This window comes from Callorhinus ursinus, unplaced genomic scaffold, assembly GCF_003265705.2.
Source record: "Callorhinus ursinus isolate GAN/ISIS: 27379988/994484 unplaced genomic scaffold, GSC_fseal_2.0 scaffold8, whole genome shotgun sequence".
In the NCBI taxonomy this organism is placed as follows: Eukaryota; Metazoa; Chordata; class Mammalia; order Carnivora; family Otariidae; genus Callorhinus; species Callorhinus ursinus.
The window spans coordinates 42,645,302-42,668,131 of record NW_027397070.1 but is presented as its reverse complement, the minus strand read 5'-3'; the positions used below and the strand labels follow the sequence as shown (position 1 = coordinate 42,668,131).

Here is a 22,830-nt window from a genome sequence, read left to right as displayed (position 1 = left end):
AAAATAATCCAAAGGGAACAGCAAACCTCCTGAGTAAATATCAGGAACAACAGGCCCTTATTCAGGCCCCAGCAGATGAGGAACCTGAAGCCCGGAGGAGTGAGGTGACCTGTCTAAGGTCACACAACCCGTTCATGGCAGAGCCCCTGCCTCTCCTTCCTGAGCTTGGCCTGGGGCCCCAGCTGCCTTTTGGACACATGGGGGGAGGGGGTGGAGGGAGGAGCCTCCGCGTCTCAGGCTCCCTGCAGCTCCCACCGTCTCTCCCTTTTCCAGACATGTTTGCCAGCAAAGCCGCCGCCATCCAAGATACGTATTCTGATGCCTCCATCGGCAACGTCACAGGCAGCAACGCCATCAACGTCTTCCTGGGCATCGGTCTGGCCTGGTCCGTGGCCGCCATCTACTGGGCCCTGCAGGGACAGGCGTTCTACGTGTCCGCCGGCACGCTGGCCTTCTCGGTCACCCTCTTCACCATCTTCGCGTTCGTGTGCATCAGCGTGCTCCTGTACCGCCGGCGGCCGCACCTGGGCGGGGAGCTGGGCGGCCCTCGCGGCTGCAAGCTGGCCACGACGTGGCTCTTCGTGAGCCTGTGGCTCCTGTACATACTCTTTGCCACGCTGGAGGCCTACTGCTACATCAGGGGCTTCTGAGCCACGGCGCGGGGCCTCCGCAGCACACGCCTCGGACTTCTCCTAAGGGAAGGGCGCTTTGCCACCGCGACCTCGCCGGGGAGCAGCCCGCGGAGGCGGCGGCAGGACTCGAGCCCCAGGAGCCCCACCCCCGACCCAGCCCCCCCCCCCCCCCCGCAGTGGGACTGAAAGGGCAGAGTCTTAACCAATCAGAGTGGAGGAAACACCCACTTTACGAAGTATTTAATTCAATACAAACCACGACAGCAACAAATCCACCTCCTCCGCATCTTCCCACCCATGTCCCTGACCCACAGGGGGCGCAGACCCTTCCGCCGCCTTCCCATTATTCCTTTGCTCCCTCTGCTGCCCTGGGGGCCGGGCTCCCGCTGTCCGTCGGGTTGGCCACCTCCGCACCCTCTGCCGCAGCTGGCGAGGGCGGAAGTGAGTCCAACCCCCCTTCCCCCCCCCAGGCCGCCGTCATCGTGGCCATTACTGTGCTCGCTTTCCCATCAGGTGTCCTCATTGTTGGTTTTGTCTTTTCTTTCTGAAGTCAGTTAACAAAGGTGCTGTGAGGGAACCCAAGGCGGGAGTGGACAGGTAGAGGCAGGACGCTCAGCCGCACCCTCCCCCCTCTCCCCTCTCCTCCCTCCCCTCCCGCCTTCCCCCCTCCCCTTCTGCCCCTCTCCCCTCTCCCTCTCCTCTCCCCCCTCCCTCCTTCCCCCCTCTCCCCTTCTGCCCCTCTTCCCGTCTTCCCTCTCCCCCTCTCCCCCCACCCCCTCTCCCGGGTAACAGCTGTCTCTTGGCTCCAGCCCGTCCTCCACCCCCCACCCCAGTCTGCTTTTCTTCTCAGTGGGAGAGGGATGTTGTTCGGGTGGTAGTGTGTTTGCACACCCACGAGGAGCGCTGAAGAACCGGGGCTGGCGCTGGGGCAGGAGGAGCTTTATATGCTTATGTCGAAATCCAGTTTAAAACAAAAGGTCATGGTTCCCTTCTGTGCCCTTTCCAGTTTATTCCGTCTGTCCGGCTGTGGCCGTGTCTATACGTTTATCCTTCTGCAGGAAGACCCTCCACATGGGAGATAGGGGACAGAAACAGGATTGGTACCTGATGACAAAGGGCAGCTGGGGAGACAAAAGGCATAGATGGCTTCTTGAGTATCTTTGGCTTCGGATCCGAGGCCGAGGAGAAGAGCTGTCCACCTCATGAGATCTTGGAGGGAAACGATTGTATTTAAAATGTCAGTGCTTCGGAGAAATGTCAGCTTCACCAACCCCTCACTCTCTAATGCGCCACACTAAGAGGTCTGACTGTATTTCTCGAGGTAATGCAAAAACTGAGAGGTTGATACGAAAACCAGGGGCTCCTTCCACCTCTCCTGGACCCTCAGGTCACGTTGGAAAGCATTTTCACAAGGTACGAACTGGAATTTCTCATCTCTCCCACATTCCTGCTTGTTTTTAAACCTCATGAAGCTCTTTTTCCAGCCTGTGGGCTATTTCTTGCCCCAGTAAAGAAGAATCTTAGTTGCTATCATCCCACGGAGACTGGGTTTATAGAAAAAGAGATTGCCATGGCCTACAGACCTTTTCCCAACAAATTTGGAAAGGCCCTGGCTTTAAAACACACACGCTTGTGCGCACACACGCACACACACAAATACACAGTCCTCACAAAACTGCCCACAGATCTTTAGGCTTTCTGCATTGACATAAATACATTTTTTAAGGGAAAAAAGAGAAATTAAAAAACACCTGTTTAATTTTAAACACATTTTTTTAAGAAAAAAATAACTAAAAAAGAAACAGTGCTCATGTCATAAGCTATGTTGACAGTTGCCAGTGGAAATGTTGGGTTGGTTAAAAAAAAATAAAAGCTATACTTATATCTCTCTAAATACAGCTTTGCTTCTTCCATGTTTCTTCAGGAAAAGGTCCAGGGGGCCATCTGGGGTTTCCTCTGGAGCAGATGCGGTTAAGGTGAAAGTGTCGTCTCCTATTTGTATCTCCTGTCTGCATCTGCGTCCCCTCAGATGCCAGTGTTCCAGACCCAGTATTTTTAAAGCAAAAAGAATACTTCAGGGAAATGCCACCCGTCAAAAGCTGGACGTTGGGATGCTGGAGGACCGAAGCAGCAGAGCTGCAGTGATTAGGGGAAAGAGGCTTCTGTATCAGAAAGACACGGTGGGGCAGGAGGCCCGCCAGGCAAACAGGGCCCTGTATCTCTTACCAGTAGGCACATCCGTTCGTTCGTTGACTCATCATCCATGCAACAAGTCAATTTCGAACACCGTTGGTGCATTGAGCTACATTCTGGTGATACGAGGAAGACCTCAAGCAACTCACAGTCCAGAGGGGGAGGTAACACTTTCTTGACCAAGGCTCTTTTGGTTCCAAGAAACAGAAACCCATTAACCTAGCCCAAGAAGTAGAGGGGGGCAATGCGGCAAAGGCCTGGTGGGGAGTTCCTGTGGAACCCCAGACAGAAGGCACAGCTGGCTACAGGAGCCTGCAAGTCTGCTCCCCCTCTCCCCCAAACGGCATAGTCCCCCAGTCCTCCCAGTCTCCCCTCAGACCTGGCCCCTTCCTCTCCCTCCCAAGACGCTCCCTCCACTCTGCTTGTCCCACACGTGGCTGAGCACATGGCTCTGCACGGCCACCAGCCCTGCCACCATGGCAAGACTGCATAGCACCATTCCCGCAACTGCCTGGGACGTCCCTCTTCTCTGAGTGAATTCTCAATGGAGAGAATGTGACCAATCTCCCATCCCCAAAGGGCCATTCCCGAAAGGCAGAATCCTCTGTTGGAGGCTGTGTCATGGTGGCTGGGGTACCTGTGGATTGGTAGCTTTGTCTGAACTCCCAGTCTGAACAACTCAGGAGAGGAGGGGGTGACATTATATGTACTATTGCCCGTCCCAAAAAGCCAAGTGTTGGGAAGGAGCCTATGAAGCATATGAACCACCAAGGTACAAATAAAATTTACAGTTCTATGTCATGAGTGCTCTAAGAATGCCATAAAGAGGTACCACGGGAAACACTAACTCATCCTGGAAGCATCGGGAAAAACAGAGCATGTAACATTTAAGTAGGATCTTGAAGGAAGAATCTTTTGATGAAGGGGCTTGGTAAGAGCGCTGAAACAGGATATGGTGCCGTCCTGGAATCACGATGGTTGGTGTGGTGGGGTATAGAGTTCAAGGGGACACAGAACAACACAAAAAGGAGGCAAGGAGAAGGGTTGGGCTAACAGGCTCATTTAGTTCTTTGCCAGACGCGAAGACGAAAATGAAAAAAATGCCCTTTTGCTGATTACAGGGTAGATGCCAGGTCATGAAAGCCATTTGGACCTATAATTCATTCCCCCTTTTTGAGTCATTTCTGGATTATCTAGATGTTAGGCTTTGTTAAGGGAGAAGCTGGGATAAACCAGAGAGAACAGGAAAAAGGGTTGAGAAGGAGAGCCTGGGAACCTGAAGACCTGGGTGCTGCTCTGGAGGCCGCCGTTACTTAGTTCTGTGGACCCGCACTGCTCCATCTCTGCTCTGACTCAGTTTCCTGAACTATAAATAAGCTCTTGAATGGCTTTGGAGGCCTATTACTTCTATCTTCCACTCTGGCATTCTGGAATACATATACGAAAGTGACACGTGCACGTGCATGCTTGTATGCGTGCCTGTGTGCGTGTGCGCGCGCGCGTGTGTGCGCGTGTGTGCGTGTGACATCAAACTGCCTATCAACCTACTTGACAGGGCGTCGCAGATGTCCTTTGGGAATTCCTTGGCCCTGCGGCCTGTGTGTTAGTGTGAAAAAAGACATTGCTAGCCTTTCGCACATGTTCATTTTCAGTACTTCTTACTGACTGAGCCACACATTCTCATTCCCTTGATTCATTTATTACCGAGGCTAATATTAGCTGCTATAATAAATAAACCCCAGGATCACAGAGGCTTTGCAAGATGAAAGTTTGTCCCTCACTCTTGCAATAATCCAGTGAGAATGTTCTCAGGTAGCAGGCAGCTTTCTTCCACACGAGGGTTCAGGAACTCCATTTCCTTCCATTTTGCAGTTCTGCCACTCTCTGAGGCCTTGGAGTGCTCTTCATTCAGTGGCAGACGGGAAGAAAATTAAAGAAGGCACACGCGCTTCTCACTGCCTTGGCTCTGAAGGGATACGCATTACTTTTGCTTATGTTCCATTAGTAAGTGCTAATCGCTTTATCCCACCCAAAGGAAAACGAGACTGAAAATTACGGACCTGGCTGGGCAGACACTTCCCAGTGTCCACTCTATTTTCCAAGAAAAGGAACTTTTTATGAGTATGTGCTTCTGCCAAACCCCTCTGTGATTAAAGATAGATATTTTTAATATCAATGACCAAGAGCAATCTGACCTATGTCTATGTGAGGTTTTAGGGGTTATAAAAAGCCTTGTATATACATGTATTTGAGTTGGAGAAGAACCACAGAGGTAGATATTATTCTTATTTTATCACTGAAGTCCTGAGTGGCTAAATTATTGCCAGGAGCACGTAGATCTGAGGCAGGACACAAGCACAAGTCTTCTGACTCCAAATCTAAGCTCTGCCCAGAATATCATGGCCTCTGACGACCTACACCAGAACAAAAGATGAGGCCCCCAGGAGGCAGATCTAACCAGTGAAGGAGCCCCTCGGAAGCAGCCAGGGGCCAGGAGGGAAGGCAGAAGAAACCAGCCAGCAACTGGCCCTCTCATCCCCAGTCAGTTTCCTCCTCCACCAGCGCCCCCCCCCCCATGTCTCCATCCTTTGCTGAGCAAGGAGCTTCCTCTAGAGGCAGCTGAATGGACTGATGTCCCATTAAGAGCCAAACTGGTAGAAATTGCCAAAGGGGAAATTACACAATGGTAAAGTGAGCTGGGTTGAGGAGTCTAACTACCATTAATGATGGAGAATTCCCTGGTCCCAGGGAGAAGGTGATTCAAAAGACATCTTCTTGGGTAAGAGTATCCCAAAAAGATTCCTGGAAACTGCCCTAGTAGGTAAATCATGTGACATTTATGACATTATCAGAAGAGAACAGGGGATCAAACTGTCTTTATAAGAAATGAGATTAGCCTTTACTCATAAACTCAAAGGGAATTCATCATTCTTTCTTGAATATCTGGAAAGGAGGTGACCCAAGGGAAACTCTTCTGGTGCCTCAAAATCCTTAGATTCTGATTTCTAGTCTTAGTCCTTTATACTGTGTCTCAGGTTCTTCCTGACCCCATCAGCACAGCTGGTTGTCACTCCACTTCTCCCCAATCCCCTTTATTAGAACTGCACGTTACATGAATGGGGTTGCTCTACATTGTGTGGTAACTATTTGTTCTTCTGCTATGATCAACGCCTCTGGCTTGGATCCTTGTTCAACCAATTTCTCTTTCCATGACCATAGGGCAGCAGTTAAAACCTGTTGGCCAGGGGGCGCCTGGGTGGCTCAGTTGGTTAAGTGACTGCCTTCGGCTCAGGTCATGATCCTGGAGTCCCGGGATCGAGTCCTGCATCGGGCTCCCTGCTCAGCAGGGAGTCTGCTTCTCCCTCTGACCCTCTCCCCTCTCCTGCTCTCTATCTCTCATTCTCTCTCTCTCAAATAAATAAATAAAATCTTTAAAAAAAAAAAAAAAAACCTGTTGGCCAGGAAGCTTGAAGTGTTTGATCAGTGAAGTGTTTTTTTTTTTTAATGGAATAATTGTTAATGTTTTGAAATGAAAATATTTTGTGTAAAAATGTGGACTTTGATTTCTTTGGCCATACAGTATGGGCATTCCCATGTGACAACAATCCAAAGGAGCTGATAAGTGACCACCTCGTATAGAGAGGGTTTATATTCTCAGTTCACTAGAGCCCCTACCCAGCCCACCTCTCTCATTCACATGACCCACCTGGCCCCTGTAACCATTTGCCCATGTGACACCTGCTGTGGGGTCAAGACTTCAAGTACTTGCATTTTGGCTTTTCACGTATTGGTGCTACCATTTCTACCATTTTGATGGTAGACTCTCAGCCAGCATCTCATCTGGATGAGGTTCTTCACTTGGTGGGATGATTCAAACCTTCATTCCCATAAAATCTGAATTTTGGTGCATTGCTCTAGTTTTTTAATGACCAGTTCTTTCAGGCAAGGGACTATGAAGAGGCACTCCCAATGAATCCCCAGATTCCAAACATAGTCCTTCTTTATCTCATTGTGTAGCAACAACCCAATTTCCCCCAAGCAATTAGGATAATCACCCCACCAGTGCAGTGATCTTCTTCTCTGTTTATTGGTTTATTGGCATAAAGTGCCCCAAATGAGTAAGGGGCAGGCTCAGCTTCCAAGCCATCAGAACCATAACTTTGTTCTCTGGTGGATGCATTTCTTCCTTGGGCATTAGGGCCTCCAAACCTACTGAGCCCAAGGTTGTTGGGACAAAAAACAAAACTCTTCAAGGGGTTTATTAGGCATAATAATGAGAAGGATCACCTCCCCCCATCTCTACCTCTTGGTCTCCAGACCTATGTATTCAGTTTAGGGGCAGTCAGCACTATATGCTGATCTCCAGTTTAAAGCATAAGTGCACTCAGTAGAATAGTATCCCAACTTAAGGCATTATCTCCTAGCTGGTGCTGTTTTTGAGCCTACAACAGGTCATTCCAATATTATGTCAAGCCAGTTGCCTTTGAGTAATGGGAAATGTGCTAAGACTAGTGCCTCTGATCAGAGACAATATTGTGAAAAATATCATGGCAATGGATAAGGCATGCTGAAGTCCACAAATGGAGATGGTAGCAGAAACCTTGTGGGTAAATCCACACCCAGAATTTGTGTCCCTTCCCTGTGAGGACTAACTGCTACCTCCTCCATGATGGGAATGATCCAATGTAATCAACCTAATACCAAGCAACTAGCTGATCGTTGTGGTATACAGTACCATATGAAGGGCTTACCAGTTACTATCAGCAGGTTGCCCATTCATCCATGGATGAGCCAGATGAACCTTGTTGATGGGACCAATGTACTCGAGCTCAACCGTGGTCTCCATCTCTGTTGCCAAGGCCATTTTATACATGGTCCACTGAACAAGTATCAGAGAGACTAGGGAAAAGGCCAACTGAGATCCACAGCCTGAGTCAATTTATCCATTTGATTACTGAGAGCCTCCACCACCATGATTGGTTTTAGGATGGCATTCATGTAAAACACGAGTATCTTTCAAAGCCTCACTGATCCAGTCACCCATTATCCACTGCATATGAGTCAGTGTAGATCCATAGTTCAGGCCAAAGTGGACAATCACATATACTGCCTTATGTTCTGTCCCTGGGAGGATTTCCATTCACCACAGTCTTTGAGGACCACCCAAGTGGGGCTGTAGCATGGCGCTGTCTTCTTCTGGCTGGCGCTGGCACGCTATGCTGATCCATTCCCGAACTGGGTTTGTGCTTTTTCCTCATTTATTAACTGATCACAGGGACTTCCCTTTGAAACCGTAGTGTGGTTGAAGGATAGACAGCAAAGCTGCAGGTACAGGAGTCTAAGTCACCTGTTTTTGCAGCTTACTGGCACTGTCTTGACCTGACTGGCCTGGGTTCGATAGCTGTACCTTCCATCTTATAATGGAATGCTGCCTTACAAGTCTTAATTTTATAGATTTTCAGGTAAGGCACCAGTTCTCCATGGGTAATTTAAGTCACATGTCACCTGGTTTCTTCCCCACCTGTGTCCTCAAGAGAACTAATAGTATTGAGCATTTACTTAACATAGTGACTTGGGCTTGGTCCATAACCTGTCCTCCCAGTGCCTACAGGAGAGGAGGGACTACTTTAGAGTTTCCTGGGGGTACTTCCACTTGTCCACGTGCAAATTCACAGCTTTTAATTTGTCTTTTTCTCCTATGTATGATGTCTAAGGTCATACAAAGAATCAAGTGACTCCACACTTTTTATAATCACTGTTATTGCCCTGGTGCCTAGGTGCTAGAACCACTCGATCTCCCAACACCTTGCCCTCCACATTTTACCATGCTACCCTCAGTGATAATTTGAGTTATCATGATGCCACCATCTACCATGAGCTACCATTGTCCCCTTTGCCCTCATCAAGGAAGTTATCCTTGGGCTGCTCACACATGACCAACCCAAACCCAGAGTCCCATCGTATGAGTTTGTTTCCTGGGGCCACTTCCACCATCAATTCTGTATCAGTCAGAATCCCAATAGAAGCAAATGGAACATTGAAATCACACATTGTCCAAATGTGTGGACAGGGTTGGAAAACCTGGACCAGCAGCAGCGGAGCTGTTACCACCTCTTGGCACACGTTTCGGGGGAGAAGAGGTTTTTGGAACTGAGAAGGAGAGTCATGTAGATAAGCCTCTTAGAGGGGAGCAGTTTCAGTCAAAAAACACAACCAGCCCAAGTCAACTGCATCAGAAGAACCAGGAGAATAATTGCCTTGTCTTCCTTCCCTTCCTACTCCCCATCTTCATTTCCTGCTGGACTCCTGGTTATCCAGAGGGGAAAGGAGCTCCAATGACGCAGTTCATACAAGCCAGCCTCCCGTGGCAGAGCAGACAGTGGGTGGAGAAGGGGAAAGAATACAACTAGAGAGTCAGGCAGGCAATTTCTGGCATACCATAGAGAGTTCTTGCAATGATTTTATGAGAGAACGAACCTAGCAAAGTGCCTGACGGATAGTAAGCACTCACCGGTGAAAACACCGAGGAGGCCCAGAGGGTGATGCTAACTGCTCAAGGACACACAGCTAGTTCATAGCAAAGTCAGGTGGGGACTCCCATACTTGAAGCTCTCTCCCCTGCCCCTTCTTGCCCTGATAGTCCACATGGCTTTGCTACTGACATTAAGTTGTCCCTTCACCCTTAGCTTCTCCTCAAGGAGTTAACTCCCTGTAATACAGCCCCTCATTACATCTTTTTTGCAATGGAAGGCACATCTCACCATGCTATTTCTTCTACCAGATTTCACTGCCTCAGCAAATATATCTCATTAACCTCCTCCATAAACATCTTACATTTTAGATACTGACATTATGTACTACTCACCATTGCAGTAGACACACTCCTTTTTCCATGGATAATGGGACTTTTCCATTCCTGTACATCATACCCCTCTTTAGATTATCATATTAAGTGCTTTTAAGAATACTAAGTTAAGGGTCACAAAAAATGGATTCTAATTCTGGCTCTTCCACAAGCTGGGTGTCTGACCTGGAGGAGGCCACTTCACTTACTTGGTCTTGCATTTTTCATGCATAAACATTAGAGCAGGTGATTTTCCAGGTTCCTTCCAGCACCAAAGTTCACTGATGATGCAGATGAAGAGGGGGAGGAGGAGGGATCATAGAGAATAAGCCCCAGCTTTGTACTGGGCTCTGTGCCCTGTACTTGACCTCATGATCTCACTGAATCATCATGGCCACCCTGTGAGAAAGGATTATTATCCCCATTTTACAGGTGAAGGAACTGAGACTCAGAGCAGACAAGCGATTTGCTCAGAGTCACCCAAATACTACTTAGCAGCACCAGAATGTATACTGGAATCCATCCGATTCTAGAAACCAAACTCTAAACCAATGATTCCCAAAGTATAGTTCCAGATGAGCAACAACAACATCACCTGGGAATTTATTATAAATGCAAATTCTCAGGCTCCACCCTGACTCCTGACCACTGGGGACGGGTCCCAGCAAACTGTGGTTAACAAGCCCTCCAAGTGAATCGGGTGCCTGTTTAAAAGTGAAGTCTGATGTTCCAAACCATTATGCTCTACTCTTCCCCCTTCTAATCCTCTCATCATATACATCTCATTACATGGTCAAATAGGCAGATAGCAATACTGCTCTGTAAACACAGCCTCTGTGTCTTCCTGTTCGTGTCTCCAATTTTACCTTCAAACGTGCTGATTGCATAATTCTTCCCATGTAAACATCTCAGTATCTCTCATACACCCTTTAAATGCTTTACTATAATTGCCCTCATTCAGGTTTGCAAGATATTCTAAGCCTTAAGGTGGTGGCTCCAGTCTAGCAGAAGGAGCAGACATGAGTGATTATACCCAGGCAGGGATATGTGCTAGGATGGAGGTAGGAGGTAGCACCATTAGATTCTAAAGCAGCACATAATGAACAAAGAAGGTGGGGATTTTTCCATACAGAAGTGATGCTCGGGTAGAGTTTCAAACATGAACAAGAAGAATAGTTATTGTTGTTGTGGGGATATTTTTGTTTGACTCTTAGTTCTTTTTTTTTTTTTTTAAATCAGACAAAAAGAAAATCTTTTCACCAACTCAAAGATTTTAGTTGACTGCCCCCCGCCATGATATGTTAAGAAAAGACCTTAAGACAGAGACTCCAGTTTTAACCAACTCCCCTCTGAAAGCTCAGGGCTGTGCTGAGGTAACAACGGGGTGGTTTGGGAGCATTCAGGAAGAAGCATTGAGAATCGTGTGGGGTGGACCAAGTTTTGAAGGATGAGGCATCATCAGCCATAAAGACAGATGAGCACCCATTCCAGGCAGTTTAGCAATGCTGTGGGGAGAAGCCATTGAGAGCAGAGAGTGGTTCATTTGTGAAGATCTGGGTTCAAGTCCTGCTCTCATATGACTAGCAGAGTGACCTTGACTACGTCTTGTGTTTTTCACTCAGTTACATAATTAAGATACTACTTTAGAGTTGGGGGGGGGATAAAATACATAACTGCTGTAATTTATGCATCACGCCATATAGTGGATTTGTGATTATTTATGTTGTTATTGGCATTGCTGTTGTTCTGGGAGGAGACCTGAAATGTGAAAGCTTTGAGTAGCAGGTGGGACAGTGCATTGTCACTTATACGACTTGCAGAGTGCACGGGATGTGGAAACAGCAGGGTTAACCGGATGCACGCCAGGACAGCATGGCAATAGCACAACAAGGGGATTGTCTGTTTTTGCAGGAAAGTGTACATGGGAGGAGGGGCTGAAGATCACGACCAGACCAAGAAGTTTAGTTTCTTGGACTAAACTGAGGCAACTGGATTTATCCCAGAAGCTATTGTATTAGCCGCCATAACAAAAGGCCACAGGCGGGTGGCTAAACAACAGAAATTTATCTTCTCCCAGTACTATAAACTAGACATTCACGGTCAAGGTGCCATCAGGGTTGGTTTCTGGTTTGGCTTCTCTTCCTGGCTTGCAAATGGCCACTTTCTCCTTGCGTCTAAGTAAGCTTTTCTCTGCACAGACACATTCTCTGGTGTCTCCTCCTCTTTTTTTTTTTTTTTTGAAGATTTTATTTATTTATTTGACAGAGAAAGAGAGAGAACACAAGCAGGGGTAGCAGGAGAGGGAGAAGCAGGCTCCCCGCGGAGCAGGGAGCCCAACATGGGGCTCAATCCCAGGACCCTGGGATCATGACCTGAGCCGAAGGCAGACGCTTCACTGACTGAGCCGCCCAGGCGTCCCATCTCCTCCTCTTCTTATAAGGACACCAGTCCTATTGGATCACCATTCTGACCTCATTTACCCTTAAGTACCTCTTTTAAGGGACCATCTCCAAATACAGTCAGAGTGGAAGGTAGGGCTTCAATACATGAATGTTGGGAGACATGATTCCCTGCCCCCCCCCGCCACCGAGGGACTCTAAGAAGGAGAGTACCACAGTCCCATTTGCCTTTCACTTAACTCCGTCCCAGCGGTCTGCATTGTGGGTGGTTGAGGTGGGGTGCGGGTAGAGACCAGAGGCCATCCACAGCTATGGACTCTTGCAGGAAGCTGATGGAATGGTGGCCGCGCGGGTGGAAAGCAGAGCAAAGAGAATTAGGAGGGGGCCTTACAGGACACGGTGACTACCAGGGGGGACATGAAGGGAAGGACAGTGAAGGGAGGAGGCACGGAGGGCTCTGGGCTTCCAGGCTTGGGGAGGGGCTGGCTGGTGTGCCCAGCACTGACGAGGGGTGGGTGGGGATGATGGGTCCAGTTTTAGGGATGCTGAGTTGTCGGGCCGGGGGCACCCAAGGGGACGCGTCCAGGAGCCCAGACTCCGTAGACACCCGGGCTGGGGTCTCAGTAGCAGATTTCGAGTGCAGTCGCAAGCCTCCTGAGCATCTGTTCTGGACTGAAAATGGCCCACACACTGCCCGGCAAACCTTCTAGTCACAAATGTGAAAACCTCAAACACCAACAGCCCTGCAGAGCCGTGTTAGCCTATTTCTAGTTTGTTTTTCCAGTTTGAGGTGCCTCCTTCCTCCCACCCCTCTTCCTCCACCCCCACCACGGCTTTTATCCCCCCCCCCCTCCCCCCCCCCCCCCCCGGGCCATGAGCCTCCCTCAGCCTCTCCTCTGATCACTTCCTGCCTTTCTTCTCCCTCCCCCTGCCCCCCTCCACCTGCATCTTATCTCCCCGTTAAACATGCACATCCCAGCTCTTCATTTTCTTCTTCCTTTCCTGCTAATCGGCCCCATCATGTGGATCCCCTCCAAGGGGGCCTTCCCACACCTGGCCCATTTGCTGAAGGTGTATTTGCCCCGTCTCCCTTTGGGGCACTAGCCCCTCTTCCCTCGGGGCCTTCAGCCTGTCTGGACCCCTCCCTCTCCTTGTGCGTCTCCCTCTTTCCTGAATCACAGCAGCCTTCCATGCAAGGCCGGCTGAGCTGTGCGCAGTAGGGCCAGAAAGAATCTAGGTCTGTGAGCGCAAAGGGAGCCACCCAAAGCCAAACGTGGTGGCTCCGTGGCTAAACCACAGAAGCCGATCTTCTGACTCTCAGTCCAAGACTCGTCCTGAGACACCCGGGAATTGACATCACAGGTGTCTAGGGCCACACAGACCCCTACTCTCTCCCCTCAGCCGGGCTCTTGCTGCGGCCTCCGGGGCCTCCTCACCAACCCCTGCCAACACCCCACCGCCCTCCCCGACACCCTCCCTGAGGATAGTGCCGCAGAGCTTCCCCGCCCTCGGGCAGCCAGCCTGTGGTCCTGCTCTGCTCTCAGCACCGCCCTGGTCCCCAGTAGGCCCCTTCCCCGCCCAGGCAAGGGTTTTGAAGGGACTTGTGTTCAGGGAGATCAGCTCAACATCCTGGAGTCAGCTCTGCTCAGCCCAGCGTGGCTCCGGATCTCAAGAAGGCAGAGCTCCCACCTTTAACAGGGAGATGGTAAGCTGTGGGAAAGAATTGCTAAACACTGGGCAGTGCGGAGCATGGGGGGAACTGCAAAGACTGGGGTTTCCACTTGCAGTTACAGGTCACATCTCTGAAAAGACCCCCCCTTGAAGAAATCCCACTTCCACCTTTTGCCAGCGTGGCAGGGGTTACTGGTGGGAAGTTAGACCGTGTTTTTATACAACACAGAGGCTGGGTGAGGAGTGAAGACGAGTGTGTCCCCAGCGGTCCTACCTGGCCCTGGGGTAGATGCCCCAAGGACAGACCCATCTGCGGCAGCAGGCCCAGCAGGGTTCTCAGATGGTGGGCACCGCAGGGGCCCTCGGTCCTGGGGCTGGAGATACTGGGGGTTTCTCTCTGGGATCAACCTCCCTTGCATCTATCACTAAACCCACCATAACAGTGCTTTGAGAGGGCACATTCCTATTTCCCCAGAATTCGTGATTAGGGCCCAAAACTAAGAAAAAAGATGCTAAGTATCCCATATCCCAAAGAGCAACAGTCGGAGCCTGATGCCCTCCCCAAGGAGAGCATGCTACTTGAAGCAGCTCTGCAGCTTGTCACCCTTCCCCGTTCCAATCCACAGAAGGGGGCAGGAAGAGAGAGGAGGGGCAGAGTCGGAATCCCTGCATGGCTTCCTCTCCTCCTCCTTGCAGCTGGAGAAGCAGGGAGACTCACAGAGAATTGCTCCTGGAGAGTTAGGCCAGCTGCCAGCCGGACACCTCGTTTTGCCATCGGACGGCTGCGATGGAACAGCCTTGCTGACCAGCCTCCCCCACCTACTGCAGCAAGGCAGGGGAGAGGCAGAGCCAAGACAGGAGGCGCTGAGGCAGGCTGGAGCAGGCTCCACCTGCTCCGGCGCAATGAGGCGTGAGTTTCCTACGGGACACCCCAGAAGGGAGCCAGGCACGAGCCACATCACAGACACAAACCCGCAGGCAGGCTCCTGAGAACGAAGTGGACGTGGGGTACCCTGGTGTGGGGAGGTGCCGAAGAGGTCAAGCCAGGGCTGCCTTCTCACAGAAAGGCCCTGTGCAGTGGGGAGGCCCCCACGCTAGGACCTGACATGGGCCCCCTCCGACAGCCAGCATTGGGGCACCCACCACACAGGGGCGGGGCGGGGTGGGCAACCCGCGCCAGGCTGAAAGGCCTCCAGCACGAACAGAGGAAGACAGCTTCGTCTGCTAAGGAGCCCTCCTGGGTTTCCTCGCCGCCCTCCACTACCCCATCCCTTGGAGAAAGCAGAGGGTCGTGGGCTCAGAGCCTGACCCACACCTGCAGTCAGGGTGCCCCTCAAGATGGTGCCAGGGCAGCAGGGGGAGCGGGATCTAAATCAAGCTGGAGATTGAGGTTTTGTAATGGGTGGAACTGAGCTTCTAAGTAAGAGAAGTAGCCTGGAAGTTGTCATAGGGATCCACGGCACAAGGGAAGGAAGGCGCAGTAAAGCACCGCAGAAAATAGTGAGCACAGAGGACACATTTCATGTTTGTCCCCAGGGCCCCGAGATTCCTCGCCGGGGGCTCTCTATCCCCTCTAAGTTCTCAAGCACTGGGGAGCCTCAGTCACCAGGGATGTAGCTTCCAGGTTGCGGGGGTGGGCGTTGAGAGCTCACAGGACAGAAGGTGCCTTCACACTGTACCATCAATGTGGTCTATCGGAAGCAATGGACATACAATGCACCCCATAAACTGTGAAAAAACAAGGCCTCTTGTTCTTGGACAATGTAGAAATTGCAAATTTTTAATCGATGTGGAAAAGGAAACACAAAGATAATCTATGTTGTGATGGTCACCGGAGTTGTTCACTAAATATTTCTAATTCTACTCTGGGCACTTACCAGCTGCCTTTGAGTTAGGTGGGAACCTTGTGATTTAGTCAATGAAATGTGGGCCAAGTGACATGGAAGCTTTAGGAACCAGGGTTCGATGTACCATGTGTCCCCCACCTCCCCTTTTTTGCCACCACAATCATGGAGGACAGAGCCTCCCTCAGCCTGGGTCCCTGAGTGGGGACAAGAAGGCGGAGCGCCCCCTGCTGACGTCTCATGGATTAGTTGCAGCAATGAGAAGAACACCTTTGTGATTTAAGCCACTGAGGTGCGGGGCTGTATGTTACTCCAGCTGATCCTGGTCTCTCCTGATTCTTATGAGTAGGTTAGCGATGTGCCCATCATTCAGTGAAGAGACCACAATCAAGTATGCAGCCTCTCCACCGTCAAGCGTGTGAATGATCAGGGTTGTCCCGGTCGGGAATGCCACACCCAGGATCATGGACATTTAACTACAGTCAAAGCTGTGGCTAGGAAGACCCCGAGGCAAAGGGACCCTCAAAGAGTGCCCCTTGTTTAAGGGAAAGGGGGCGGTGCAGACAGGGGAAGGACTGAGGCTGCATTGGTGAGCTGTTGGCTGGGGGTGACATGGAAGACTAGAAGGAATTGGCCAGAGTGCTCACCCAGATTTGCTAAGAAATAACAAGAGAAACCTGTGTCACATACTTCGTACCCCATTCAGTGGGCAGGCATGACCCTTCTCCGTATGGATTCATGGAAGTCACCCAAAGGGGAGTAGTGATGCAGGCTGTAGGGAAGAGGGCTTGATTTCGTGGCACTGTACGAGAAAGGTCATTTCCCCAGTCCCCACCTGCACAGTGGAACAGAAGGCGAGTGCCACAGAGCAGAAGATAGGAGTGCTGCAAAGGTCTGCAACCACACTTGTGGCCTTGTGGGTATTCGGGAACTTGGGAGCAAATGGCCAGGTGACCCACCTGGCTCTCTCCGGGTTTTTCTACAAGGCAGCCAGCTTCCCAGCCCCTCTAGGTCCCCTAGAGAACCAGGAGTGTGTACTAGCCTGCAGGCCCCTCCTCCGATGGCAGCACAGGCCCATCGATCCTCCTCTCCCCACGTCCTAACTGAAAATGTCCTCGCTCTTTCCCTCCCCACAGAGGCTAGGTGTGGCTCAGGAGCCTCTTGGTGAAGGAAGACACGGGATGGATCCATCTTTTCCTTGACTGCTGCTAGTAATGGTCCTCCGGCCCTTGGGAGGAAGGACTGGACGGGGCTGCAGGCTGGTCCTGCACTCACGTGTGAGCTCAGCCCTGTCCTCTCCCACGCCAGCCTGGGTGTCTCTGCCAGAGGCTAGGTCTGCCCCAGGTCTCCCACTGACGTCCCACAGGGGCAGATGCCTCCCTTATTTCTCTCCCCCAAATCCCTGAAGCCTATGGGGGGCCTCTGCAAACCAGGGGGCTTTTACTGAGACTCTAAACTTCTCAGAGTAAAAAGCACTCAGAGCTGAATGCAACCACCTGGGGTCTGAGCGGGACAGGGGGGGAGAGGCTGCTGTGGTGGCCACTCAAGGAAGGCAGCCGGGAGTGGGCAGGAAAGCTGGGGGCGGGTGCCACCAGCAAGTCACTGAACTCCCGAGCGCGATTCGTGTGACTTGGAGAGAAAGCGGTGACTCGCCGGCTGTGGTGAGAAGTGGGACGCGTCGTGTAGACCCAGTGCGTGCTGAGCCGGGGGTGAGCCTGAAGACGCCGTGTCAGCACTCAACCCGCGTGACGACATGCAGGGGTGACCCTCTTTCCCAGGAACACTTCGCTGAAGAAAGGGTTAGGGGAGAATTTTCAAGAGGAATTACCTTCTGTTCTCCGCAAAGGACAGAGGGGCGGAGGGTGGCAAAGGAAATCTGGAGGAAGTCCTCAGAGGGCGTTGGGGAAGCCACTTCCAGGGACAGCTGGCCCCTTTGTGTGGGGAGGGGGTGAAAGGAAGAGATGCCAGCAACACCCGAGAACATCTAGAGCCTCCCCTCAGCTGCCAATCCCCACCCTGCAGCCCCCCAGCAATGTGAACCAGACGAGCAGCCTCAACCTGAATACTCCAGAGACGGCATGAACCCCTTTGGGGCTCTGCACCCTATCTACAGCTGTTTCCCACCTTGGGTCCTGAGAGGGGGATTATGGCCGATGTGCCCACCCCCACCAGCCTGAAGCCACGGAGCAGGCTCCCCCCCCTCCCGCCCTGCCCCCATAGCACGGCCTGCAACATTGCCGACCTTCCAGTAATGGTTTGCAGGGGGGGCGGCAGCTGTACCAAGATGCACAAACATGGTAGGTGAGGACCAAAGGGATCAATATCCTCGCAGCAAAGCGTAGGGACACCTCTCAGCCACTTCAGGGTTCCCTTCTAGTCTGATAGCTCGCACTTCCTAGAATCAGAGCACCAGGGAAAACCACCCAACTTTTAAGAAAAAGAAACCTTTCCATCAGAAGCAGCCACCCAAAGAAAGAGGCAACAGCTACCAAGGTTTACCCATTTTTATTTTTTATAAAACAAGCTACAAATATCTCCCTCCATCCTCACAAAGGAAAGCCACACAACATAGCCTACCCGTGTGTGAGAGAGAAGATGCCAGGGTTGTGGAGGGGGGATTCTGAATTTCCACAGGGGGGCGCCCTCTCTGTGTTTTCATGCTCCTTCCAGGCCAGGGAAAGGGGCTGGGGCCTTCTGGAAGGTCCATCTAACTCTAGCACGCTGGGTCATCCGGTCCAGGCCAATGGCGGGTGGGGGGCTCCCTTTCCTCCTTACCATGTTGGCATGTCTTAGTCACCCCTGAGACAACCTCTAGGACTTGCTCAAGAACCTTCTCTAGTCCAAGGCCCCGCCAGAGCATGTCCTGAGGAGGCCGTGCCCGCCCCCCAACTCTGCCCCTGGCACTCCCCGAGCAGGGCCTCGAGTGGGCCCGTGCTTATGGTGCCAATGCCTTCCAGACCCGAAATGGGATACACAGTCTGCTGAGGTGGGTGCACTTACGGGAATGCTATGTGGGATACGAGATGAGGCCGGATTTCCAAGAGCAATCTGATAGGGGCACCGGTCCTGGGTCACTTGTCCTCCTTCGTTGCTGCCACGGCCGCTCATGGGAAGAGAGGCTAAGTGTCACTTGTTGCCCTCTGTCTGACGGCTGTCTGAATGGGCCACCCGGGCAGAGGAAGGCTGGGCAGCCTGCAGTGGAATCCCAGTAACATGTCTGTGGAAGGTGAGGCCCGGATTTCCCCCTAGCTGGGTTATTAGCCCTACACTTCTACAGCGGGTAGAAGTAGAAGGCCCAGAATCAGTTTTGCTCTGAAATTGGCCTCAAGCCTAGAGGCCCTTAGGAGCATTTGAGGGAACAGGAGGAACCTCAGTATTGGGTTGAAAAACAAAGAAACCACTGAGTTACCAACAAGATGACCAGCCGAACTCCTCCCTCAGGCTTGTCATCACCACTGAGGGCAGGATGGCAGGGGAGATACAGAGTGGAGATGAAGACCCAGGCTGACCCTGCGGCTGAGAGGGCCAGTCTCGGGAAGCCTCGCTTGTGCATTTGCAGGGGGCTGGCACCGCACTCATCAGTGCTGGCCTCTGTCCTCTTCCCTCCACTGCTTAAACATCAAACATCTACTAAATAGAAGGCCCCACTGTATCTTTTTCTTCTTTGCCTCCCTTCTCGTGCTTTACAGAGTAGATGCTAAGCACGGGTGAAAATCTTTCAAATGACTTAATGCAAATCGTCCGAGAATCATTTGCTCAGTGGGTCACGAGGATCCTGGCATACTCACGGACGCATCCTGGGCCGCCTGAGGTCCAGAGAGCAGGACCACATGGGCGTGGGAGAACTGGTGCCTGTGCTGGCTGCTGCCCTCCCTCTGGGGGCAACTCCCAACTGTCCCTCAACCCAGCCTCCTTTGGGAAGACCAAACGCCCAGTGACCCGCCGGCTCTGACAGCTAAAGCAAGGGCAGGACCCTCCTCCCGCCAGAAAAGAACCCGTGGGGTCTACAATACAATCGGAGGGCTCCTGTCTTCATGCACACCGCGGTCCGTCTCCAAATGGGATCCAGGTGGGCTAGGGATACAGTCCTGGGTTCTAGAAAGCTGGGCTGTGTGTCCAGAGCCCCCACAACGAGGGTGGGGTTGGGGGGAGGAATAAACAAACAGCAAAATGCCAACACCTGTACAAAAGAACTATACAATTTACATATATATTTATGTACAGTATATAAATCTCTTTCTTCTCAGTCCCAGCAACAAACACCCACCCACCCACCCCCCACCAAAAAAAAAACCCCTCAAAGTTGTCAGTAGCAGATCCAAAAACTTACAATAAGATAGAGAATAAACAGTCTTTTTCCCTTTCCTTTTCCCACTGTGGTATGAGATACTGGTGTTTAAAAATGAAACCAAAAAGAAAACATGCAAATGAGAGTTATCAAAAGTGCAAACACGGTGGGCACCACTTATGTTACACGGGATGTGGCCGGGCCGGGGGAGCTGGTGAAGGTTAGGTGTTGGGTGGTCCATCCTGCCTCCCTGGTCTCTCCACCTGCCCTTTGGTTTTCCGCTCCTTAGACGAGGCGTCCTGCTGAGAAGGGAAAGCAGAAGCAAGAAGTCAGAGGTGGGTTTATGAGAAGCCCAACCGCACACATCCATTTACCTCACAAGGGCAGCCTGTTAGACATGGGCTGGGCAGGACACGGGGAGCCTCGACTTGCAGAGAAGCCCGTGTTTCCCCAGTCCATCCTTTTGCCCCCATGGCGCACCACAGTGGCCCGTGAGACAAGTCTGGCATTCCAGAAAAGGAGGCCTTGTGGAGGCAGCACGGCTGGGGGCAGGGGGGCGGGCAGGGTGCAGCCCGTATAAGCCATACCACTCCCAGCCGCTAGCCTTTCAACCGGGGAAAGGCAAGCGTGGCTTTGTACGTGGGGACCGCAGGATCCTTGTAGCATGAACCAATCTTTCCCTCGTGTCCTCAGCAAACAAAAATGGAAAATGGGAGCCTAGGGAACTTGGCCAACTCCTCCACTCCTGCTGGACTACCAATGCTGCATTTAGGGGGCCCACGGAGGGGACCCCAGAAAGGCATCTTACTGAATGGGTTTGGGCCTGCTCATTTTCCCTGGGGGATGCTGCCAAGACTACCACCTGCAACAAAGAGCAACATATGACACTCAAGGGGCCTTGACCCAGAGGACTGGTGGAGCTTACTGGGTGTCTATCTCCTCCAGCCCCCAGAATGAAGAATGGATTCAGGAGAGAGCCAGAGGTTGTGCTGCCTGTTCTGTGGGTGTTGGTGGCCCTGAGCTGCCTGGGTGAAGACACCGCTGGCCAGCACCTTTAAACAAAGTCCCTTTCCATGAGCCAGGCCCTCACTGGGGTGCCTCTCTGAAATCCCCTCAGCTATTAGCTAAGAAGGGCTTTGATGCTGATGGACATTTGCATAACCTTCTTGGGTCCTGGTTCTCCAAGTCACAGAACATCAGGAGGGGAGGGAATCTTAGTGACCATCTGGTCTCGCCCCTTCACCTAACAAATCCAGAAACTGAGGCTTGAGCAACTGAGTGAGTTAAACAAGGCCCAAGTCTCCCCCTGCTAATACCCACTCTGCCCCAGAGGGTGCTGATGGGTCTTGGGAGGCTCCTGCAGGGCCCAGGGTTCCTCGAGGAGGAGTGGGAGCTGAGAGGCCAGTGGACCAAGAGCCGGGCCAGCTCTGCGTGACCCCTGGAGGCCGCGTGACTTTGTGCACGTACCTTAACCCCGCTGGGTCAGTCTACAGGATGGGAATCGGGGCCACACCTTTGCTGCCTCTACCCTGCCTCTCACAGGCCTGCCTCGGGGACTGACTGAATCCATGAAGTGGAGGAAGGGCTTTGAAGGGCATGAAGTGCTGCAGGAACCCACGCCCACCCATGGGTCACGCGAACCCACAGCTCAACGCCCCCCTCTCCCAGTCACACTCCTAAGACCTGAGAGCGACAGAACCCAGTTTGGGGGGTGGGAGCGGGGCAGATACTGATATGTCTGATTTTACAGATGAGGAAACAAGCCTGGGAAGAGAATGATGGGTTCGGGGGCCGGCAGGTGGGCAGTGACAGAATCCCATCATTCATCTGCTCCGTCCAGCGGCGGCTTCTCTCAGTGTTGAGCAGAAAGATTCAGACACAGGGAGAGAGAGAGGCACCTTAGTCATGCCGCCCGCCAAGCCGAGACTCGGGAGAGGAAATGCACGCCCAGTAGGATCCAGCCCTCACTTGGGGAGGCTCAGGGCACTAATCCTTTACCAAAATCCCGTCATTTACCCCACGGGGCAACTTTATATGATAGTTACAAAATGATCCAATCGTCCCTGTGTTATGATTGGGGGACTGAAACTTGGGGGATGGCATAGCTTTTATGTGTGAAGTGAACTCAGGCCTGGCTCTGTCCTCCCAGCACCACGCTCTTAGGGGGTGCGGGGGACGGGGGAGGGGGGGCGTGGGAGCCTGAACCCAGGGCAGGCGGCATCCTCGGGCAAGGCCAAGGGAGGGCTGAGATGTTTCACAAATGGAGGAACTAGTCTCCAGGCTGCCTGCCTTACAGGATGGTGACCATCATCCTGACGAAGATGTTTTATTAACTGGGGAGGAGCAGCTAAGAAAGAAGGTCCGGCCCTCAGAATGTCTGACCCCTTCATGCCCTGCAGACAGCTCAGCTCCCCAGTGAGCAGTCTGCTTAGTAAAAATACCCGTGTTCACAAGGCACTTCCAGAAAATGTGGTCCCGGAGACCCAAAGGGACACTTGTTCCTAAACTGCATGTGCTCCCCCAGCCCCCTTGAGCCCCCACCTGGTCTGCAAGCCCCTCTCAGCCCACCAGAGGGCACCGCATGACACCAGATGACCAATGCCTGGACTCAGGCCCCACATAACCTTCTACCCAAGTGGCTTTTCTGCCGCTCCCCAGAGCAGAGGACCCCAGGGAAGCTGCCTTCAGCCCGTGGGCGTGCTCCTCTACTACCACCAATTTCTTTTGCGCGTTCACCCCGAACCAGGGTACTGGGCTAAGTTCCTCACATGCACCATCTTGTTAAATCTTCACACCAAGCCTATGAGGTAGATACTATCATCTCCATTTTGCAGGCAAGGAAACTGAGGCTCAGAGAGTTTAGATGACTTGCCGAGGATTACAGGGCTAGCGAGTGCCAGGGCTGGGATTAAAAGCCAGGTTTGTCTGACTTCAGAGCCTCTGTTCTTACCCGCAGCCC

At 51.9% G+C, this 22,830-nt stretch overlaps 2 protein-coding genes across 7 annotated transcripts in view; one reads left to right on the top strand and one right to left on the bottom strand.

The window, feature by feature from the left end:
- Nucleotides 1–2,514, top strand: part of SLC8A3 (solute carrier family 8 member A3) — a 130,648-nt gene extending 128,134 nt beyond the window's left edge. For all 4 annotated transcript variants that reach the window (XM_025870470.2, XM_025870471.2, XM_025870474.2 and 1 more), the window contains one exon: nucleotides 274–2,514. In XM_025870470.2, the coding sequence (XP_025726255.1) occupies nucleotides 274–650 (377 nt within the window). In that variant the 3' untranslated portion in view covers nucleotides 651–2,514. The remainder of the gene's footprint in view (nucleotides 1–273) is intronic.
- Nucleotides 2,515–19,865: 17,351 nt separating this feature from the next.
- SMOC1 (SPARC related modular calcium binding 1) overlaps nucleotides 19,866–22,830 on the bottom strand; it is a 150,150-nt gene continuing 147,185 nt past the window's right edge. For 2 of the 3 annotated variants that reach the window (XM_073895427.1, XM_025870476.2), the window contains exon 12: nucleotides 19,866–20,173. In XM_073895427.1, the coding sequence (XP_073751528.1) occupies nucleotides 20,157–20,173 (17 nt within the window). In that variant the 3' untranslated portion in view covers nucleotides 19,866–20,156. The remainder of the gene's footprint in view (nucleotides 20,174–22,830) is intronic. The other variant, XM_073895428.1, reaches the window with a different exon arrangement.